Raw genomic sequence first — 23,465 nt, 5'->3', positions numbered from 1 at the left:
GCCTGGTTCTGCTGGAGGTTTCCTTCCGGTAAAAGGGAGTTTTTCCTCTCCACTGTCGCTACAAGCATGCTTAGTGTGAAGAATTGCCTTTGAGTCAATGCAATCAACTGGTTTTCTTTAGATCGAAAACGTTGAATCAATTTCACTGTATGATCTGGTGAACTGTAAAGTTCCTTGAGATGACATGTGTTGTAAATTGGCGCTATAGAAATAAACTGAATTGAATTGAAAAATAAAATGAAACAGTCATGTAAAAGCAAAAGTATATATTCTGACACAATAGAGCACTGTGACTTGTAACAACCTTTGATCCAACACATACCTCATAGAATTTGTTTCATTACCTCACATTTAGAGCAACGTGAAAAAAAATTGAGATATGGGAACAAACTTTGGAATACAATAAACTGCTTGAAATACTGTCTAAAAAAAGCTGTAATTTCTTATCATCCACATTGATTCCTGGAAGAAATAACTGGCAGCAAAAACCATCTCAGCATTTTACCTCTTAAATTAAATGACAAAGCTATCTGACAATTTAGACTCAATGAATGTACCTTCTTCTTACACCGCTCAGCTCTAATGTAATGAGAGAAGTGAGAGGAGGCATATGTCAGGCTCAGTAATTGGTTGTTTGACTCTTTACATAACCTATTAAAAGAGTAAAGAACATCTGGTCTCAGAATGATCTTCTTTGTTCAAGGACATGCCACAGACTGTGCTAAACAAAGGTTGAGCTAATTGTCTTTGGCAATCTTGTCATTTAGTTTTTACAGATAAAAGTTCAATTGTATCAATGCAATTTCTCAGATATTTCATGTTGAGTTCTCTTGTTTTAATGAAATATGAAACTGCCGGATAATTTTTAGCACTTTGAATTGCAAGGCAAGGTATTAAAAGTCAAATTTAGTTTAAAATCCCATATCTTTGTCTTAGAGTCAGTGAAGCATTGAAGAGAATTTCTTCCTCTCTTTGTTGTCATGTTCTCTCTGGATCTTTGTTATTTCTGCAGATTTACAATATTTTGATTTATGCCATTTTAGTTACATCAGACTTTTTGTTTTGTCCTGCTGCTTGTATTTTTAGGCACAAAATGACTATATAACAAATACATTTTATATTGTAAACTAAAAACTGGCTCCTATTTCATCTTTAATTAATGATTTTAAGAAAATATAGTTCATTTTTCAAATTTAGTTTGCAATGTTGCAAATCTGTCTTTTATTTAATTACACATTAAAATTTACATGGCAAAGCCTTAAATTAATACCAAATACAGCCATTTGTATTTTTTTTCTCTCCAACTAGTTTCTCATAAGTAGTTGTCACTGGTAAAGTCTTTTTTGATTACATTTAAACATGCTAGTTGCTTGTGGAGATTAGCTTGAATTGCAGTACATATGATATGCTCTGTTTCCTGCTAAGTTCTAGTTTTCTTTTCTCTAACCCCAACTCTAACCCAAAATGAAATCTATTAGTAATAATAATAATAATTTTATTGTTATAATGCAAGTTGTGTAGGATTTAAAGGCCGCAGTATCATAATGTAAAGCAGGCTCCTCAATTCTGGCCCTTGACGTCCAGTGTCCTGCTCATTTTTGATACATGTGTGCTTCCCGGCGTGAATCAATTGGCTCATTTACCTCATCAGTATGAAGTGAAGATCTCCGGAATCTTGCCAATGACTTGATTATTTATTCTCAGGTATGTTGAAGTAGAGACATCTAAATGATGAAGGACAGTGGACCTCAAAGACCAAAATTGAGAAAGCCTGGTTTAGCGAATTACCTCTAAATAAAAGCTTTGAGAGGATGGAGGGTTTAATGTTTTGATATTTTTGGTGATCCTTGTCTGCAGCCTAAAAAGCTGCGCATTGTCAAACACACAATCCATCTTGTACTGCTCCAGCTGAAGCTGTTCAAGGCTTATCCCATGGGTCAGCCAATAACACTGCAGTAATATGGATTAAGGCGGGATATATAGCTATGATGAAAGCAAAACTCAACCTAGGCCTACAGCTAAACCAATGCAAACTTGACTGCAACTTACATGTGGCTTTTGCAATCACATCTGTTTCATAATCCATGATTTCATCTTTTAAAGAGGAACAGTAAGAACGTAAATGCGCAAGTAGTTGCAGTTTCTCCTTGTGACTGATGTTATTTCATTTATCACTATGCTAGGCCAAGTAATTAACCTACATATGACATAGATGTTAAGGCACTAATCTTCAGCACTGACAAGCAAGAAATCTGTTCTGCAAAATTCAGCGATTAAAATTGCTTTACTAACTAACCAAAAAAAGTAAAAAAAGTTAGCGAAAAACAAAAGAAGTTAAGTCGATGAAACTAAAGGCTTCCAGACACTTATCAAAAAAAACTTCCCAAAACCTTAAAAAAATCTTTCAAAAAAAAACTTATCACCAAGTAAAATAGAGCCTTTTTATGTTTAGCCTAGATTACCTGGAAATAATCTAGTTTAATTGTCAAATATTTCAAGTCAAAAGCTTTAATAAAAGTACCTAAACAAGACAGGCAATCTGCTAAGATTAAATCCTTGTGACACTTATTGACTGATGAATTAAGGTTAAACATGAAGGTGTCTTCTTTGATTGGAGGAGCCGGAGATGAAAAGTCCAATCAGGTTTCAGCAAAACCTCAACCTGCAATTCTCATGCCAAGACACAGTGGATTAATTACTGCTGGACAAATAGACCCCAGTTTTTGAGACTAAAGAGTTGTACGTCTAACTACATCAGTAACACAAAAGCACCACAAAGAACTGTACTTCCACCATTCCTTTTTCAGAGTTCTATTATATGCAGAATTACTCTGAGAACACTGCAGATGTTGACTACTAAGCTCTGGTGCAATAATCTATCTGAATATAAACAACACCAAGTATATGGTCATGGATTTCAATAAAAGAAAAATGCATACTTCAAAGACTATTACTATATTGTGAGAACAAATGAAGATAGTAAAAATATTTAGGTGTTAACCCAAAAACAGACTCAACCGGCAACAAAACAGTGAGGCTGTCTAAATGGACAGAGTAGACCGTACTTCTTGAGAAGGTTTAGATCCCAAAGTGTTTGTAGAAAGATGCTATATAAATTCTACAAGTCTGTCATGTAGAGTCCAATCTCTTATGCCATTATCTGTTGTGGTATTAGCAACCAAACTAGTAATTTTAGAATATAAACAAGCTGATAAAGATGGCTGGTTATGTAGAACAGATTATAATTCTATGGTTCTGAAAAGAACAACTTGTGTTTAGTGAAAAGAACCCTTTTTCTTTTACACCAGGAAATGAACTTTTTTTTTTCAAATTCTCTTGCTTTCAGCTACACTTTAAAGTATTATAAGGACTAGAATGCTTTCACTGCCACTGAAAATCCACTGTGGGACAATAAAGAGTACGGCTTTTCTATTATTTTATTACTGTATAAATCTTTTTTCATCATACATTTATGACTCAGAAAATACATTCAAGAGCGTATGCGTGTTTCCAAGCTGTAAAAAAAATAAAAAATAAAAAATCAGCACTGAGCTGTTTGTTAAGTATCAAAAGGGCCAGCTTAGAGATATTTTATACTATACAGAATTAAGTGCAGATAATACAGTTTCACTGTGAACAAGCCCTCCATGGTACATGCCCTTCTAATCAAGAATAGCCTCTAATGCACCAATTCAGGAAACAAACATTCACAAAGTTCAGTAGCCAGTAGAGAGTTAAGGTTCTCTTTCTCTCTCTGTGGGTAAGGTACAACTTGACAACTGCAGCAATCGATTCAGCGGACTGCAGGCTTTTTATAGAAACCACCACCATCATTATGACCTGCAGACTAGCCCTGTCTGCCTCTTTGCCTGCCTCTGTGCATTAAGACACAGACATTTGGTGGAAAAATTAAGAAACTTAGGGCAGTTAAAGCATTGTAGCAGAAGATAATGATAGCTATTGTAAAGCAGGATAAATGAGGAGGAAGAATGACTGAAGGTGATTTCAAGAAAGACAGCGAAGCAGTGAAGGCAGACACATAATAAAGCAAAAGTAGACATACTAAAAGTAAAAAAAGAGATAATGAGGGCTGAATTTGAAACTGACCGTTTTTGTGTTGGCAATAAAATGTGAGCAGATAAATATAGGTAGCTCTAATGCAAAAAGTAGTTTAATCGATTTTCAATATTTAGATAGGCCACAGTGCTGGGAAACGATTTATTTTCCTGAAAAATATAGATAAAATAAATTATTTGCTTTTTTATTGTCCGAATTAACATCGTGGCATTATCAGGCAAATGATACGGACACAGATGATATTACTGAATCAAAAAAGTTTGCAAACAATTGTTTTTAATTTGAAGTGGCTGGAAGGCAAATTAATTTACCAGTCAAAGAGTAAATCACTTCTTGATAAATCATTAACTAACCAGTTATACGTCATTATCTTAACTTCATGTTTTAATTTTAAAAGTAACACTGAGGGCTGATCTTTGTTTAAATATAAATATAACCTGTCTGACCTTATCAGACAGGAAAAGTAATCCAGGAAACCATATAAAAATGTCTACAATTGGAAAAAGTATAATAGAAATATTCATTTTACATAGATTTACCTTGCCTGTAATTAAAATATTTTCTAAACAGAATCAACCTTTAAAAACTAATTTAAATATATCCCATGATCTGTATCAAGGTTACAGAAAGCAAGAACAGAAACAAATCTTTAATGAGGAAAATATTCAGGTAGATTGAGAAAAACTTGATGCAGTTTTGCTCACAACGGAAAGACTGACTCACTATTAAAAATGTCCAGTTTTATTTTACTTTTGTAAAAAAAAAAAAAAAAAAAAAAAGAAAACATTGATATTCAGTTCCCCATATCAACTAACAAGCTGTCTGGGAACAAACACAGAAGATGGTGTGCATACACTTGCAAACAGTAACACTTCTCAGTGTTGACAGAGAATAACATTCATTAATGAGCAGCTGACTCAAAACATAGGCCTCTCCTATATAAGGAATGGTTGACAAGAAGGTGAATTCTCACTGAATAGAATGTCTCGCATAATGTGTGGGCTTGTGGTAAAAGCATCATCTTTAAAGGGTTTCTGACTTTCCTCTGCAGTTTCCATCATTTTTTTCTGCTTTAATCACTCAAAAGGAGCTCAGCCAGGTGTTCAAAAACATCTGTCAGCACAAGCTATAAACAACTCCCAGTAATAAATGTTGCATAGGAAAGGTGCAGGGAAAATACAAGGGTACTTTTGTGTTTAAAAGTGTGAATAATAACATTTTGTACATTGAGAATTTTCTTTTTTCTGTCTTATATCTTTTACCATGTACCGTATGCAGAATCTCTTCCCAAAAGGATAAACACATTTAAGGAATTATGTTTAAACTGAATGAAGCAATTGTGAAAGCAGCAGTGCATAGGGCTTTTGGTGGGTATGCATTTCTTATATAAAAAATTCTGAAAACAGAATGTAATTCCAATAATTACAAGAATTTACTGGCATTTAATTCATTCAAACTCTCTGTTTCTTTAGATGTTCCATTTTCCCATGGCCACGTGAGGAGCATAGTCTATGTCAAGGCCTATTAAGAATCACTTTAGGCGTCAAAACCTAGGATGTCATCAAATGCTCGCAATTGGACAGAATCAACAAAGTCTTTGCGGTTGTCAGGGCTGCTGGCTTTTTCGTTAATCTAAGTGCAAACAGCTTTTTGAAAGCACTCACTGCAGCTGTCAGCTTTGGTCAAACCTGTCTGCTGTTATGAAAAAATAAAAATCAGTCACTAACCAATCCGTCTAGTGGACTTTTACCTTTGTCTACTTTAGTATGCAGTTCTTAAACTACACCCAGATTCTCACAACAAACCTCTACAGCTGCAAGGTGGGTGATCAACTTTTGGTTGTGCTTGGAACTGCATTCATAAACTGCATTTAGCACTTTATAAATTACATTCTTTCCAACTGATCCAATGTTTTGATAGGAATGTCTTACTTTGCCTTTTTTTAATACAAGACAGAAACTGTTATCAAATAGTTTTTTACAAATTTACTTTTATTATTATATAATAAAGAGTCAATATAAAAGGTATCTTTGCTGATTTTTTAATAGATTAGATTCAATTCAAAATGTATTCTATTGCATTGGGAACATTTTAAAAAAGAAAACCTACTAATATTTGGTATACAACTTTGGATTTAGGATAATAAAAATGAGTCTTTGAAAATTCCTTCTGTTAAAGAAGGAGAAAAATGGAAATCATATAGTACAGTGAGAGATCAATAGTTATAGTTTCATTAAATGTTGACAGGACATTAAGATAGATAGAACAGACTTCTAGTCAATGCAAATGTTCCATAATGCAGTTCTGCTTGATGTATTTAAGTGTTCTGAGGTGCTTAGGAAATGCATTTAAGATTCAGACGTGGAGAGAAATGGAAACGTCATCAGGTAACTAAAAGGGCACAGCTGTGTTAGATTTTATTGTTCTGAATAATAGATGAATACAGTATATGGCAGTTCGTCATAGGAAAACATCACTGTTTATGATCACAGCTTCTGAGGCTAACAGTATTCATAGCTTCTGAAATTCAAACACAAAGAGCTGATCATCTACAAACCCACAGTAGATTTTACCGTGTTGCTCCTACATACTAAACCCTTGCCAGGTGTTAACGGTGCACATGCTCAGGAGTCACACAGTTTTACTTGGCTCACATGGTGGTGATTGCTTAAGGCAGTCACCCAAACACTGGAGTCCTCCCACTCACACGTTTTAAAGCAACCGTGTGTAACAATACTTTGTGAGCAGTCAGCAAACCCTGCGTTTGGGTCTTCTAAACCATTTTGTTAAGAGCTTGTGGGAATACACGTACCAAAAAAACAATGCAAACAAAAGTGCAAAAGGAATTAAAATGTACAATTATTGAAAACTAATATAACCTGTTAAACCAACTAAAAATCTGAGATTGATGAAGCCTATATACAATTAGTGCAACATCATAATAATTAAGCCTATTTGTTCTGGGGAAGGAGGGTGACTTGTTTACAGATGTATCACACAATGACATTGACATAATATATTTACTAAATAGCGGAATATGTAAGGTTGCCGAAAAATAATTTTGTCTCATTGTAAAAGATTGGTTTTCTAATAATAAAACAATAATAAAATCAGCATAGTGAATAATATTGAGGGTAATCGAAAATATAAGCTCTAGTATGCAAAAGATGGTATAAAGAAGACAAAATGTACTTTATTTGCAGTTGTTAGTAATTAGATATAGGAAAACTGCAGTCAACACTTCTTAACTCAAGCACCGTGGAAGAAGTTTTAAAAGGTCTATAACAAGATAACTAGGAGTGTTTGGAATTTCCCTTGTGACACTGAATGCTATGGACATTGTTGGGCTGTCATATTTGATGTACTTCTTAAATATCTGATGCAGAACCATGGCAGAACACAGCTGGAGACCCCAATTAAAAAAGGCTTTTTGAGCCCACAATGCAGCTCCTAAAAGGAAAAATACTCTACTTAGTGTTCTCTTAAAGTATCTTGTTTTTAGTGGCTGTTTTCACAAGTTTTCTTTAAAATTCTGTGTTTGTTTTTTTTCTTTTCAGTTTTATCATTTTTCTTCTTTACTATTCTTCTCCAACATTCTCTCCTTTCCTCTCTCTTTAGTAACGGCTTTAGGATGTAAACTGTGTGGTTTAGAAATGGTGAGTCACAATGTGGGAAGATATATCAGCCCAACTCTGCAATGCTGCCAACAAACTATCTGTCTTTGCAACCTTTTTCTCTCCTCCTCTCCAACATGCAGGCATTTTTGCGTTCGCCCTTGTGTTCACACATCTACACCTACACCAATCGCCTGCTTACAATCGAAGGCAAGCATCCTTTTATTAAAAGCCCACAACCTTTCCTTTGCTTTTCCCTCTCTCACTTGAAGGCACACTTGAGTCAAGGAATGCATCTTGAGAATGCGTGCAGTGCTACACACAAACACGCAGATTCAACACTGAGCTTGTAACACTGTTTGCATGTTACAGTCTAAGTAAAGCTGCAGGCAGCATTACAGAACAGATTACAGTGCTATTTTACTGAGGCATGACTCATTCACACCAGAAACTACAACTCTTTAGAACAACCAGAAACCACATATCATCTTAAATTGAGGGAAGAAGAGCAAAGAAAAGAATACAAAGAAAGATAGACGATACATAGACAATATAACAAATGATGATGCTAGTGATAACAGTTTAGAAGGTAATTATGTTGGATATCGACACGAAGAGCTATCACAGTGAGCATAGTAACTGAAAAAGTTCAATATAATAAAGATGACTTAAGGGGACATCAGGTTCTTGACTTCTTCCTTTTTCATATGGAGCACTGTGGTGTTTTAAGACTAACAGATCTCTAACATTATGCTCTCTCTGCTTTTTCTCATAGTAGCTTTGCCTCGTCTGTTCCTGTTTAGCTGTACCTCTATCCTGGAGAGAAATAACAGCTGTGCTGCTGCCATCACACCCTTGTTTATAGATGTTGGAGATCAGCCTGTTTTCCAGTGTAGTCCTGTTTCTCTGACTGTAACTGGCTGGATGTGCTCTCTTCATCCTCTGATATGGGAATTGGCTCGGAGATCGTCTGCCTGGCTGTGTGTTTCCTGGACTGGGCCGCCTTTTACAGCTGCTTTTTGTATCTCTGCTTCTGTCTCGTTGAACCCCAGTCAGCCTCGGCAGATGGCTGCTCACTCTGAGCCTGGTTCTGCTGGAGGTTTCTTCCTGTTAAAAGGGAGTTTTTCCTATCCACTGTCGCTTCAAGCATGCTTAGTGTGAGGGATTGCATTCGAGTCAATGAGTCGATGCAATCAACTGGTTTTCCTTTGATAGAAAACTTTGAATCAATTTGACTGTATGATCTGGTGAACTGTAAAGTGCCTTGAGATGACATGTGTTGTGAATTGGCGCTATAGAAATAAACTGAAATGAATTGAATTGACTGATCTACAGTAGCAGCCATTAAAAATTTCCACATTTTTTTTTTTCTTGATGGGCCCTTGGCTGGTCACCTATAATTCCTTTTTAAATATCAATATGTGTACTAAAATATTCTTTGTGTCATGATTTGTGGACATTAAGATCTAAAGAGAAGTATCCTGGTCAGAACCTGTAATTAAGTGAAAGGGTGGAGTCAGAGTAAAAAAAATATGCAAGAAAGGGTCACTCCAGTGGCTGGAAGTTGGAGGGGATTTCGCTGGGAGTTGGAGGGAAGTGGGCTGCCATTTGGCTGGCGTTTGATTTGGAAGGGCCATTTTGATGGCTGCTACTGTACAAAGGTCTTTTAAGCTTAAACTTACCAAACTGCGGAACCCTCTGTTTTGATCTACTGTAATAGTATCAATCTCTGCAAAAGGAGATATAAATAGCAAAAACTCCCCATATTATTATTAATAGGGTAGGGTTTCAACACAGTTCTCAACTGGTTTGCCAACTGAAATGATAATGAAGCAGCCTTTTATTCCAAGCAGTATTACAGTTCTGCAAAACACTCATTACCATTGAGGTGCTAAATGAAAGCACCTCAAGGCTCATCTGCTCTAAAGAAACCCAGGAGCCACAGGAAATATACTCTCTATTCTGTCTTTTTGTAGATGATTTCAATTTACTTTTTTCAAAGACAATAATTCAAGTCTAGTTTAGATATAAAGCCTGTTTCATATTGCGGACTCTTTGGGGATCAGGTTTAGTATGATTACTTTCCTCTTTAAAAGAAGCCATTTCTCAGTGATTGTGTTTATGGTTTAAAAAGAAAGTTGCCAAATGCTCATATTTCAAGCACCAAAAAAACAAACTAGGGATGCCCACCTTGAATTTTCTTTTTTCTTAATAATGACCTAAGCCAAAGATTTAAGATTAGGCTTTTGCCAGATCCAAAGAGAATAACACTTTGTACATATGCTGACTTTTCTTCAGATATGAGTTTATGCAAGTCAGCCTTAAAATGTGGCTTCAGCATTTTGAGGCTGACTTGTAGAAACACAGATCAGAAGAAAATTGAGAGTCATTGAAAGTTGATCTCTGTTTGAATACCGTTATAAAAACCTGATCTAATACTTGTTGTTGAACCAACACATCTAATGCGAACCAAACCTAATCAGGTTTGAAATAATAAATATAATTTTCTAAAAGAAAGTGTGCATGATTATGAATGGCATCTTTGTAGATGAATAGTCTCTAAATGAATTATAATTAAGGTCAGACTTTATTGTTTCCTTGAGTGACTAATTCAGATCTCTTAGCAGAAAATGAAACTTAGACTGGAGAAAACATTGGAAATTATTTCAATAAGGAGCAGTACTTCAGTTTATATATGTGGCTGTTTACGTATTTGTATTTGTTCCATAAGTTATTCTGAACAACTGGTCTTGGTCTAATTACTCAACAATTCCCTTTTCATAGTTAAATCCTTCCAATGAACACAGATGCAGTGCAACATATTTTCATGCACTAGGCAGCACCTATTTTCTCTTCTTGCCTTCACCCCTTTAAACTATCCTCAGTTTTAACTTTGCGGCTCCGTTTTCACATATATGTTTTATCTGTTTCTTCTGTGATCTACCTTTTATTGTTACTCTATAAAGTCTGGAACACAATGCTATTCCAGACATTTTCAATTGAGTGTCAGGACTCCTGTCTTTGTGTTTGTGTTTCTGTGTTTGTCTCCCTTCATCCACCAGGAGGCGCCTGGTTCTGGTCCGTCTCCTCATACACCTGCTGATGGTTTCCTCATTAAACAGAGTGTTCTTAAGCTGCTGACTGCCACTACCTCGACGCCAGAGCGTTTGCCAGTTTTTGGTACTCTAGCCAAGCTGAGTTTTGCTGAGTCAAACTGAGTTTTTGTCAACCTGAGTTTAACTTTATTTTTGTCTTTGCCTCTCTGCAGGAAGTCATCCTGCAAACTGGATTTCTCGGACCTTCTCTCCCTGGAAGGATCAACTGTGCTTCAAACTGAGCTGGGGTTCAAACAGGAGGTTTGGATCCACTTTCCCAAAGAGATTGTTTGAGCTTCGCACTGAGAAAGGGATTATTCTCCACTACGACCCGTTCAAGTACCACAGGAAATCTGAGTGGCAATCAGTTTCTCCGTTCACCAACTAACAACCGCATTCTGGGTAAACCCTGTTCCGTCCTCCACCGAATCTGACAAACACTGGAACCACGGCACACAGACAGGAGTCAAGGATTCAACAACTTCTCTGGAAATGTGTGTCGGCAACCAAATCCTCTTCTCCAAGTTCACAAGTCAAATTCCCCACTGAGCCTGAACTAACCACTGTGTCTTCCCCTCACTTTGCAGTTCCGGTTGAGCAGTGTTCAGAGCAACACTTCTCCCTCTGTTTTACCTCTTCAATAAAACCCGTTAAACCTTTTCCCTGGTCTCTCTGTTTTTGGTTTTCTGCATTTGGGTCTGAACTTTGTAAATTCATGACATTGATAAAGCTTTCTGGATGGGAAGCGAAACGTCTTCAAACTTGTAAAACAAAGTCCGGGTTTTTTTTAGACGTTTTTTTTAATACCTTTTCTATTATACCTTGGATTGATAAAAGATGCATTCATAAACTTAAATATAGGGTATAAGAATTAACATTCACATTTTCTCTCTCAGAAATGAAGCACAAAAACACTTTGAAAGAGTGGCACAAATGCCTATTTGTTATTAGTTGTGAAATATATATCTAGTGTGTTGATGTAGTTGTAATAAAACTGTATACAAAACTGCATACAAAAATCAGGGATATTAAAAATGTATCAAATTTGAACGTTAATCAAATGTTGTTCTGAAAAATGGACAGAAACCAAAGTTTGTGTATCCACTGCAGATCCTAATATAGCATAATTAAGCATAATTATTGCTTAATATTTTAAAATTCTTGTATCAGAATTGGTAGAGTGAATTTAATTGTATGATTTCCAGACATTTATCTTGTTTTTAAACATAATGCACAAATGCAATTGAGTTTAGTCTACTTTATCCACAGATGGAGAAACAGATTTTAGTTCTTGTGCTCCACTAACTTGGTACAAACTCTCATTAGACTGGAAAAGTACTGAAACCCGTATATCTTAAACCAAGGTGAAGAACCTATCTGAGCAGATTTACATCTGAAATAAAATAAAAAGAAAAATCAGAAGTTTAATGACATCTTCACCCCTATGTTATCAGTGTATAGACATTTCTGATTGAAAATGTATATGTAATTTGAAAGAGGTAATCAAGGTTTTAGGTTCCCTTTAACAAGATTGAAATATTTTACTTTGGTGTTGAATTCTCATAATTTACCTTTAATAGCATAATGATGCGTTTTTAGTTGGTTGTTTGGATGTTCCTGCGAATTATCTTGGTTACATTTCTGATAGAATTTATTTTCTTCTCCCACATCATGTACCTGATCTAACTGTACAGGTGAGGACATGTGGGTGAAGGTCAGTGTTCTGGTATGGTGTAGGTGGTATCTGCACAGATCAACTCTAGATTTCCAGAGGCTTCCTGCTAAAAAATATATACAAACCTGAGCGAGTTAATAACAACTGCATAACCCAGTTCACACACATTATAGTCCCTAAAAAATGAAACATAACCTGTAGCACATTAAGAGCATGTTTTTACAGACTTCAGAAATATTGATGTCTAAGTAGTTAATAACATTTCGAACCCTAGAAGTCTGAATGCCAGGTGATATAAACGACATCTCTTTGAAAGGTTTTACTTAAACCTTCTGGAAACATATATCTATTCTTGTCCTTGACAAGCTCTATCCACATCTCAAATGTACCGCTTTCATTTTTTCCATGTCAACCTTTGCTGCCAAGCTGTTTTATCTTGTCCTCTAGCTTATCTGTATCTTCCTCTAACACACACAGCCATATATAGTTAGATTTCCCCAATTCAGAAAATGTGTTCTGACAAGCCTGGTTTGTTAGGTTAAAAGTACCGTTGGAAATTCACAACCATTAAATAGGTAAATATATGTATCATTTCATAAAATAATTTATATTTTCTAAACAACGTTTCTGTATCAAACATTATATAAAAATAACAAATAAGTGCTTTAAAACATCATTCTGTATTAAATATAACACAGGAGCCTCTTTGTAAATCATTCCAGTTTATTGAACATTAATTAATAATTTGTCTTATTTATGAATGATCTATTCTTAGTGAAATTCACTCTAGGGCTTCAAATTGCAAAAAAAAGCTGAACAAAGCTGAAGAAGTAAACTTTGCAACTGTTTCCCCCCTACAACAAAAGCACATGTGTCAGAAAACTAGCACATCCCTCTGAATCCAACATCAATACATGATACTGGTACTTCCAGGTTTTGGGGAAGCTTTTCTTTACCAGGAGCATTAAATCCATCATTGGTAAAGAAATTCTGTAGGTAGAATGGGCTAAATTCATTGCATAAATGTGTGAAGGGTATTGATTGTTTGCAACATACTGTACTATGTGCTGCTCATTATGAGAGGCTTTGTCCACTTTTCAGATAAATAGTCATTTTTTTGTGTAAACTTTTTCACCAAAAAGGTTTTTAACTTCATTATCTATTCTCAACCATTTCTCTTTTACTGAAATCCATTACCGTCACCACACAGGCGATTAGAACAAAATGTTCTTTCTGAAAACATCTGCAGTCAATTTGTACACATCTCTTAAATAAACACATGTTTGTGTTGGAGAGGGAACAATTTAGAATCGCCAAAACAAGTCATTTTGTGTGCAAAAGCAGATGTCTAGACAAAACGTGTGGCCAGCTCAGGGGCTTACAGCTCCAGGCCTAGGCAATGAGGTGAGGAATCAAATTAACAAGAGAAGCAGCTGGCATTGCTGAAGCCCTTTGGCAAGGGTCTGTTGTTTTGCTGATACATAGAATCAATTAATGGGATATAATGCGTGACACGGCACTATTTTATCTTCTGACACTGATCATGTCCCCACACCTCTTCTGTGTGAACAGATCAAGGACACATCTCTTAAATAACTGACATGCAACAAAACTTATTTATACATTTAGAAAAAAATTATAAATCTTTTCACCTGGTTGCATTTCTTCTTGTAATGAGAACCAAAAATGCTTTTAATGCTGTTATGTTATGTAGAGATTTTAAAGCCGTTATCTTACAGAAAGGAAGTCCTTGATGTAAATCCTAGCTTGGGGTCTCTCTGCATGATGTTTTCATGTTCTCTCTGTAGATATGCGGGTTCTTACTGATTACTCTACCTCCTACCCCAAGTCCAAAAGCATAACTTTTAAGTAGTCTTTCTAATTAAAATCAGGTATGAGTGTGCATGCATGGTGGTTTGTCCTGTGTCTCTGTGTTGTTAGGCAAGCCAAGGCAAGGCCAGTTCATTTGTCCTGTATAGCACAATTCCGTGAAACACAATACAATGGGCTTAAAGTAAAATAAATGGTATAATAAAAGCAGAATAAAAGAAAGTAAAGAAAAAAGCTGAAAAAAGTAGCTACTGTATTTTGCTGTTAATGTTGACAAAATTTAAGCCAAATGTTATACTTAAAAGCTTGAGCTGGATTGACGATCTCAACATGATGCAGTAAGGAAACAAGTCTAAACCATCTTTTTGTTACTCACTTCATAGTTGTCATGTCATCATTATCCTCTTGGATACTATTGTCTCTACCTGCACTGACCAACCTCTATGAATTTTAAAATGTTCTCATTAGCTGCAGCACACCCGAACATTGATGTTATATGATACGGTATATTTATTACATATTTAAATTCGGCTGTACAGCCACCCCCTGCCTCCATCCCTCTCTTTTGTAAACAGCATAATTTCCATTCTTTCTTGTCTTATTATTTAAACAACTAGCAATTCTTAAAAGGCAACATAGGAAAATACTGAGGTATTTTTTCTTTTCTTATGCACAGGAAGATGTTTTGCTGGTCACACAATTCCTTCCATTTCCACCTACTGAAGATTAGATGTTTGACTTGGACTGGTCAAAAACACAACATTAACTTGCATTCAGCATGACCCCATTTGGATCAATTACACTTTATTATTTCCTTTTTAGCAAACCATGATTAACTTTCTGGACTAATTATGAGAGAAGTATGCTCAGAGTAATTAAAAGTAATGTGTAAAAATTCATAAACCGAACTTTTGGATCTGAACATCTGAACATTACAGTGCATTTTATTTTATTTCCCGCAATCCCTGTCTTGGATGCTCAAGTTTAGGAAATATGAGATAATTTCTAGACCAAAACCAAAATTAATGAATATAAGTTACCCACACATTTTACCCACAAATAGCAAAGAGATGAATGACCAGCACACTGTGGTAAAACAAACTCCAAAAAAACAATTACAGAGAAAAGCAGTCCCCTAAAAGTCAGTAAATGTTCTGTACTGCATAAGAAGCAAAAATGCAATATTGTCAAAAAAGGAAAAAAAAAAAAAGAATTAAAAGGCTTGGTGGAATCAATTTAGATAGACATATATAAAGAAAGGTTTGCATTTGTTGTGTCAATATAGTCCTTTAATATAACTAATATTGCATCCAGAAGCCATTCATAATTCTGCACTTTTTCCATATTTATGTCGTTATTTCAAATGGCATTGAATGGATCATATTTAAAAATTCTACACCACAGATCATTATATATATTTGGATTTTTTTTTTTTAATTGTTGCAAAATTATTAAAAATAGAATTGTGAGAAATCTTATTGTATTCTTATTGTAGCCTTTGTTTAGACTTTGCTGATCCACCTTTAGCAGCGATTACTGACTCAGATCTTTTCTGAATATGATCCAACATGTTTCGAATACCTATTTTTAAGGAGCTTTGCTTCATTCTTATTTGTTGTGAATTTTAAGCTACATTTGGTTGGATAGAAGATGTCACTGCACCATGATTTCTAGATCTCTCCAGATATATTCAATCACATTGACTATGGCTTGGCCACACCAGACATTCACAGAATGGTTCTGAATGCACTCCTTTGAGATCTTGGCAGTGTGATTTGGGTCATTGCAAAGAGAAATGTTGCGCAATCTGGAGTCAAGAAGGCTGTGTAGCAGGGTTGAATCCACGGAATTGTTGCATTGTCCTGGTGATGAGTTGTACCTAGTTTCTTAGACACATGATGCATGGCATTGACACCAAAAAGTTAAATGTTATCTGATCTCACCAGGAAGTTTTGTTTCTCCTGGACTAAGTGTTTTGAGCTGCCTTTTAGTGAACTCCACACATGCTGCTTTTTGCCTTTTAATAAGGAGTGGCTTTCGTCAGGACACTTTATCCTACTGGGAGATTGGTAGATTGCTGCAGAGAGGGTTGTCCCTCTGGAAGGTTTTCCACTCTCCAAAGAGGAATGCTGGATCTCTAACAGAGTGACCATGGGGCTTATAATCACCCCCTGAGTAGTCCCCCCCCCCCTTTTTTCCCCTAAACACTCCTTTTTAAATTGCCAGCTATATCTAGGAAGAGTCCTGGTGGTGGGGGTTGCTAACTATCTTCCATTTGAAAATGAATGATGCCACTTTGCTCATTGGAACCTTCAAAGCAGCAGAGATATTCCGTATCTTGCCCAGATTTGTGCCTCAAGACAACCTTGTCTCTGAAATCCAAACCCAGTGTCTTAAACACCGTGGCAAAGCTTCATCGAAAAGACTCTTTGAAGAAGGTTCAGGAAAGAGATGATAGTTAAACTATTCGGAAAAGACTGTAACATAACTAAATGTTGAAAAAAAGCATGTTGTGAATATTGGTGTTATGATCAGTTATCGCAATTATTATATGCTTTTCCTACCACATGTGTGCAGTAATTTTTTGGATCAATAAAGTCTGTCAATCAATCAATTGACAACAATATGAAAACAATTTTTCATTCTATTAGTATTTATCTATATAAATGAATAAAATTATGTATTTTAACCTGATACATGTACCCTAAATGGTATAAAACAAATGGAGAAATTAAATACAACCAGATATTTCTATTAAGTCACCTTATGAGCAAGCAAGTAAGACACTTGGAAGCAGCCATAAATACTATACATATATATTGTTAAGATTATACTGTAATCATCATTTTTATGTGTGCGTATCATGACAACAGTGTTTTGATAATGAGCTTTAGATACAAACTTTCCATTTAGATATATTAATGAAAGAGTACAAACTTCAAAGCACCTGTGAAATATTGATGTATTTCAACATGGCATTGGCCACCTTGAACCTCAGCCAGTCACCTCTGCACAAAGGACTACACTGTACCCATTAAACTGCACATCAGAAAATAGCCACCGGCACAGTGGCAATGATGAATACATAATATCTGAGTATCTTATGGATCTGTTTGTCTAACTGGGACTATTAAGCTGTCCTTTCTCTCTCACACGCACGCAATGTTAAGACTGTCTGATTAATGATAAACTATAACAGATGCAGTATATTTACACACAGGCACCTCATCCCATTCCCAGCCCACGCTTCACTGACCAAATTAAGTTTCGTCCACAAAACCAAAGCTGCAGCCACTTTTCACCCAGTGATGGTGGCTGGTTAACTTATCTTGATTACTCAGCACTGTCAACAGATTTTCCACAAACTCTGTAGGGTAGGGTTCATATAAGGGCATGTGATATGGGCTAGAGTCAAATGTGTTTACTGTTATTATCGGCTCCAGAAAATATAACTATTTAAGACGACAGTATTTTAAAGGTATCTACCTACATTGCTTATATCATCATTTAAATAAATAAAGAGCGGGCTGAGTCTACATTAAAGCTTGTGGGGGAGTCATAGATGCATCATGATTTCTGTCATTTTATAATTAATTTTCTATTTAGTACATAGATCTGTTCTCAATGGCTTTTGATATAATAATACTGATGCGCCACCGGACCCATGTGGCACCTCACATTAACTCTAGCTTGGAGTATTGGTTCTAAATTGATTAATGTTATCTGACCTGTATGATATATTTCTTTTTTCCAGATACTGTCTACTTTCTCTCTGTCACCATTTTCTTTCCAACACCTGCATCAAAGTAACTTTCCCCTCCAGTCTGATCTTTTTGTTTTCTGCTTCTCAGCTCTTATTGACCGTAATGAAAACTGACGGCCTATCTGGCTCTAGAAATTCTATTACCAAAAGCCTTTTGGAGGTCCACTTACTTTCACAGCTTTGACACATAAACTATTCACAGGTAGGAGACAAACATGTGCGTTCTCATTCATGCTATATGTTTCTCTACAAAGAAAAATGCAGATATTGACTCAGGTATACAGCAAAAGATTGCAAACTCAGCAAGCCAGTTTTTACTAGTAATGACTGAAGGAAACATGTGATTGCAAACTCTTGCCCAGCACTTTCTGTATTCTGTTTGTACTCAATAAACTACACCTCAGCATATGTTGGTAGTCACACCCCAGGCAGAAGGAGGAGTGTCTTAGGGACGCTACTGCAGAGAGCCTAGTTGCCAACCCACTGCGCCAACCCTGATGACATTGTTGCTATGCACAATTCACAAGAGCAAGACCAGTCCTACTGTGAGTGACTCAGCTATTCATGTTAAATATGTCACATAAAGGTGAAAAGTATGATTTATGCCATTTTAATTTTCTTCGTTAACATGGGGGTTGGTTATGGGAGGAATTTTGTCAAAAAGTAAATCAAAAAAGTTGTATAGAAAATTATTGATGATACCGATCCCACCTTTCCATTTTCTTTTTCCTTTGACAGGAAGATTTCTTAGACATACGGTTTTTAGAAATTTTCAAACAGTAGTCATAAACTTATCTTTAGACACCACCAATTTTATTTTATGACAGTCACATAAGCTTGTTGGGTCTTTCCTTCCCAATTTGATTAATCTAAAGGATAAAAGAAGAACAAAATACTAATAATACCTTCACATTACCCAATCTAATTTATGTTTTTAATGGGGGAATGATTTTTATAAACACTTTCAGGGTAAAACTGTTGAAAATATTTGTTGTCTGTTCGAGTTGAAAGAATATTCACAGATTCACAGTAACAGTAATGCAGCTCTACTGCTTTTCATTCATGGCAGCTTGATACTTCAACAGTATGAGGTTTTTTAGGTGAGCATTTCCTCATTACATCCCCTTTCTTGAATATGATAATCAAGATGGAGTGAAAGGCTTAAGTATAATTATTTTTGGAAAATATTTCACTTGTTCTTTTATATTTAAAAATAGTCAACAGTATGTATTAAATTGCTGTGGGGACTTATATTTAAAGGACTGTGTAAACAGTTGAAACAGAGGCAAAGGTACAGTTTCTACATGAAAATGATACAGTATGTATATCTGATGAGGTAAAAATGGGACATAGTTCCTCTGCTTATCCTCCAATACTTAGGTCTGGACCAGAGGTTAATGGCACCATAAATAGCTGAGTTCAGTTAAAGATTATCATAAATAAAAAAATAAAAAAGAAGGTGTGGGGGATAAGTGCGCTCAAAGTGGTATTGGAAAAGAAAAAACAAATGAAAATTAAAGTTAAAATGAAAGGAAATATATCTTATAGGAAATATTACCTGAGAGAGATTTTGGAATTTAAAGTTAGCAACGATATTTATTATTTTGTTTTTTTATTCAAAACTGGCTGCTGTTTACAGCTGGCATTTCTGGGAGTCTGCTCACATTAGATCCAGTTTTTTAAAGTGTGCATACAGAAGATGGAGCCATTATCCTACTGAGCAGATTGCAGTGTCATAAAGGTCTTTAAAAAAATATATATTTTTTTCAATTCCAGTCTTCGAAGTGGCTGAAATGGCTGTCATGTTCACCAGAGTCATGCTAGGGGCCTGATTATTTGACTCAGGTGTGTTGAAGCAGAGGCAAAGCTCAAATGTGCAGGACATCAACTACGGGGATTGAAATAAAAGAACTCTGCTCTAAACCTAAATGGCTAGGTTTTTCTATCAAGCTGTTTTGTTATAGGACTGGAATGAAGAGTTGAGTAAATTTAGGGTTTACTCACTTACAATGAATTCCATTTTTCAAGTCAGCTCACAAGTCACAAGTGAATTTCTCCATTGTGAGATCAATAAAGTTATATCTAATCTAATCTAGCTAACAGTTTTCACTATGTTTAATGATGCTTGTCAGTGCAGAGCTCAGTGTTTTGTATTGGGCTAGAAGTTTTTGCCACGTTCATCACTTTGGGTTTATTCAGACATAATTATGTAAAAGTTTTTTTAGAACTGTATGATTTTTGTTCTCCTAAGTTCAACATTCATTGTAAGCTCAGGAACCCTTTTTATTCTATTCAGATTCTTTTTTTTCTGAGTTTCTTTTTTGGTACCCAATGCATTGTTTTCTGACACCTACTGCCTTTTCTTTCAAAATATTGTATTTTTTGGAAACCTAAACAGGTCCTAAATTGTACACCGTACTTGATATGGTTTTCAAATCAATTAATCTTCCTTTCATCCGATTAAGCCATAATGAGCTATTCTGGTGCATTTTAGGCAATGGCTCAGCACAATTTCATATGGGTTTTACTAAAAAAAATAGCTACAGTTAAATCATTCTAGTTTATAAAGCCCTTCAGTTTATAAAGCACAAGGTAGACAAATAACCAAAAAAAACAACAGAACAAAACCCCCCACACAGTCAATAAATATTGACATCTCGGTTCTTTAAGCTTTGATATTAAAAGTACATATAAGTATATTTGAAGTTAAACTACATTTTAAAGGAGGTAAATGGCTAAAGAAAAATATATTTAAAAGGGGAGAGAGGGACATTTTTAAGATGACAAGAAGAATTTAAAAAGCCTTAGAGGGAATAATTTTAAGAAATACTGTGAATGACAGAGAAAGGTTGAACTTGACAAATACAGAAAGAAATGTGGAGGAAAAAAGGTCTTCAAGACAGTCGGCATTAGAGGATGGGGCTGAGAAAAAGTTCAAAACAGAGAGAAGAGTGTGTATGCGGGGCAAAGCAATTGAGAGTATGTGAGAGAGACAGAGTCAGTGACAACCACATGGGAGTAGGGGAGGGTGTGTGCAGCATGTCAATACAAATGCTAAATCACTCCAGGGCTTTCCACCAGCTGAAATTTCAGCCTTACTTCAAAGTCAGGTGTAATGCAGAGAAAAGAGAAGGGTCAAGAGAAAGAGGAAAATAACAGATGTTTGCATTTTTACTCCTATTAAATGTATAATACTTAAACACAAAATCCACCTTATAATTTAGCTAATTCCTTTTCTCCTTTTTTGAAAAGTATATAGTAATATTTCCCCCTGCTGCTGCTGTTATTCTGTTTCACTTAACACAAAGATATCTGCACTCAATCTACACATGTATAACCACATGGCAAAACCTCGACTACTGCTTGCAGCCTTTAGCACTGGCTCCCTGAAGGGATACTTGCAAGCCTCTGTATTTATGAAGGTGTAATATCCTACCTGGGCTGCACTCGCAAATCCTCTCCCATCCCTGTAACAGGGTGGCCCAGGGGATGGATGGGCTGTTGGATGGATGGCTTTGAGAGTGCAACATGACAATTGAGAAACATGATATGACAGGTCAGGAAGCGTGAGGAAAGGGAGGGGAAGAAGGGAGAGATTGAAGAGCAGAGACCCTTGCTTCGAAGTACAATGTCTAAAGGGAAATAAAATGTGGCAATTTAAGTAAACCTTTATTTGTAAATCTATCATAATAAGTTATTTAATGTTTTTTATTTGTTTTTACAGCAAATACTTGGGGTTTTCCCTCTTTAGCAGACTAAAGTATATTCTTCATGTGATTGATGATGTTTCATCATATAGATACAAGAAAATAGGGGGTCAGAGGCCACATCCTGGAATCACAGAATGATGTAGTGCTTTGATATTTCTTTCAACGGGTCTCCAGAAACTCATAGGTGGAAGACAACATAAATTCAAGGATACATTCGTACACCACCTGATCTTGAACCAATGGCCAGAATCTTCTGCACAGGGTCAAAGGCCAAAGCTGTGGGCTGGTATGGGAATCCATGCCGGACAGTCTGCACAAAAAACAAAAACAAACAAAAAACACTCAGATAAAACTGATCTTTATCAAATATTAAAGATAATTTAAAATCCTCAGGTTTTTTCATAAAAAAACATTTTTATCTGCAGCTGAAAACAAATATAGTAATACTGTCTACCTTTTTCCTGTCTTTCCCTGTTTTTTGTGATATTTTACATTGTGATTGCAATTACAACAGTCTCCCATAATCCCTTTATAGAACACAACTCAATGTTGTACTGTATTTTGACCATATTTATCTATTTATTTTGCACTGCACTGAACCTTTTACATATCAATTTGCACTATGACTTTTAACTAGTTTTCATTGTCTCCTACACTGTCTACATTCTTGATCACTGCTGCACTTTGTAATTGGGTAATGTTCATTTCACTGTGGTAAGCTACTTACTCACTGTTGAAAGATGTATTAATCGAAATTCCGTATAAAGAGAGTGCATACAAGATGAAAATAAAATTGTCCTAACAGTCTGCTTCTGTAATGTCTGCTTAAAATCTTCAATCTGTGGTTAAAGAAAAGTATCCATCTATTTGTCCGTTTTCTTAGAAGTAACTGGGTTCAGGTTGCAGGGATAACAAATCTAGTAGGAAAAACCTAGACATTCTTCTGCCCGGCAGCTCTCACCAGCTCACTTGGGGGAAGTGCAAGGCCATCCCAGAATAACGATCCTGGAGCAGGTTTATGGTCAAAGAGTTTCCATCTAGTTGGAGAGGCACAGAAAAACCTCCAAAGGGAGGTGCCTGGAGGAATTTTGCCTATATGCCAGACTCTCTTCTACAGATTTCTTTGAATGATTATGAGCTTCACCTTTACTTTTGGCTCACCTAGATGAATACACTCTCTGAGCTGTCATTATAAGGCTTAATCCAAGTTGCAGTGGGGGCTAATTTAATCTGCATTGGAATGAAAATTAACTGCTTCATTTTTTAGCTTAACTCTTTCTACACCGCATCAGCCACCAGTAGCATTTGCCTTATTTTCAGTGACGCCAAAATCCATCTCTCTTTGACTGGTTCTACTGTACCCCTCTAACACTCATGACCAATACACTAAGACAAAAGAACTCTTGCATTTAAGGGCAGAGAATTACAGTAGACACTAAGCAAACTATTTTCCAGTTGCGATCCATGTATTTCAAGGCAAGGCAATTTAATTTGTATAGCACAATTCAGTACATGGACAATTCAAAGTGCATAACATATATATTTTTTTTTTAACCTGAATTAGATAAAAAAAAAAGAGAAGAGAAATAAAAACTGAATAAAAGCTAAAACATTTGTAAAACAAATTAATTCATTTCACCACAAATAAAAAAACAGGATAAAGAAATTAAAACAATTGGATGACAACCTTAAACCAATACC

The 23,465-nt window shown here is 35.7% G+C and overlaps 1 protein-coding gene across 1 annotated transcript in view; it reads right to left on the bottom strand.

Annotated features, from left to right (window-relative positions):
• LOC107104537 (syntaxin-binding protein 5-like) overlaps positions 1-22,121 on the bottom strand; it is a gene marked incomplete at its 5' end in the record, with an annotated part of 87,114 nt that extends 64,993 nt beyond the window's left edge. The window contains one exon of the mRNA XM_015404549.1: positions 21,977-22,121. Within this exon, the coding sequence (XP_015260035.1) occupies positions 21,977-22,121 (145 nt within the window). The remainder of the gene's footprint in view (positions 1-21,976) is intronic.
• Positions 22,122-23,465: the final 1,344 nt, after the last annotated feature.

The sequence above is a fragment of the Cyprinodon variegatus genome, unplaced genomic scaffold (assembly GCF_000732505.1).
Source record: "Cyprinodon variegatus isolate N-32 unplaced genomic scaffold, C_variegatus-1.0 Scaffold1783, whole genome shotgun sequence".
In the NCBI taxonomy this organism is placed as follows: Eukaryota; Metazoa; Chordata; class Actinopteri; order Cyprinodontiformes; family Cyprinodontidae; genus Cyprinodon; species Cyprinodon variegatus.
Note: the sequence above shows the minus strand (reverse complement) of the source record. Positions and strands in the feature narration are given on the sequence as shown.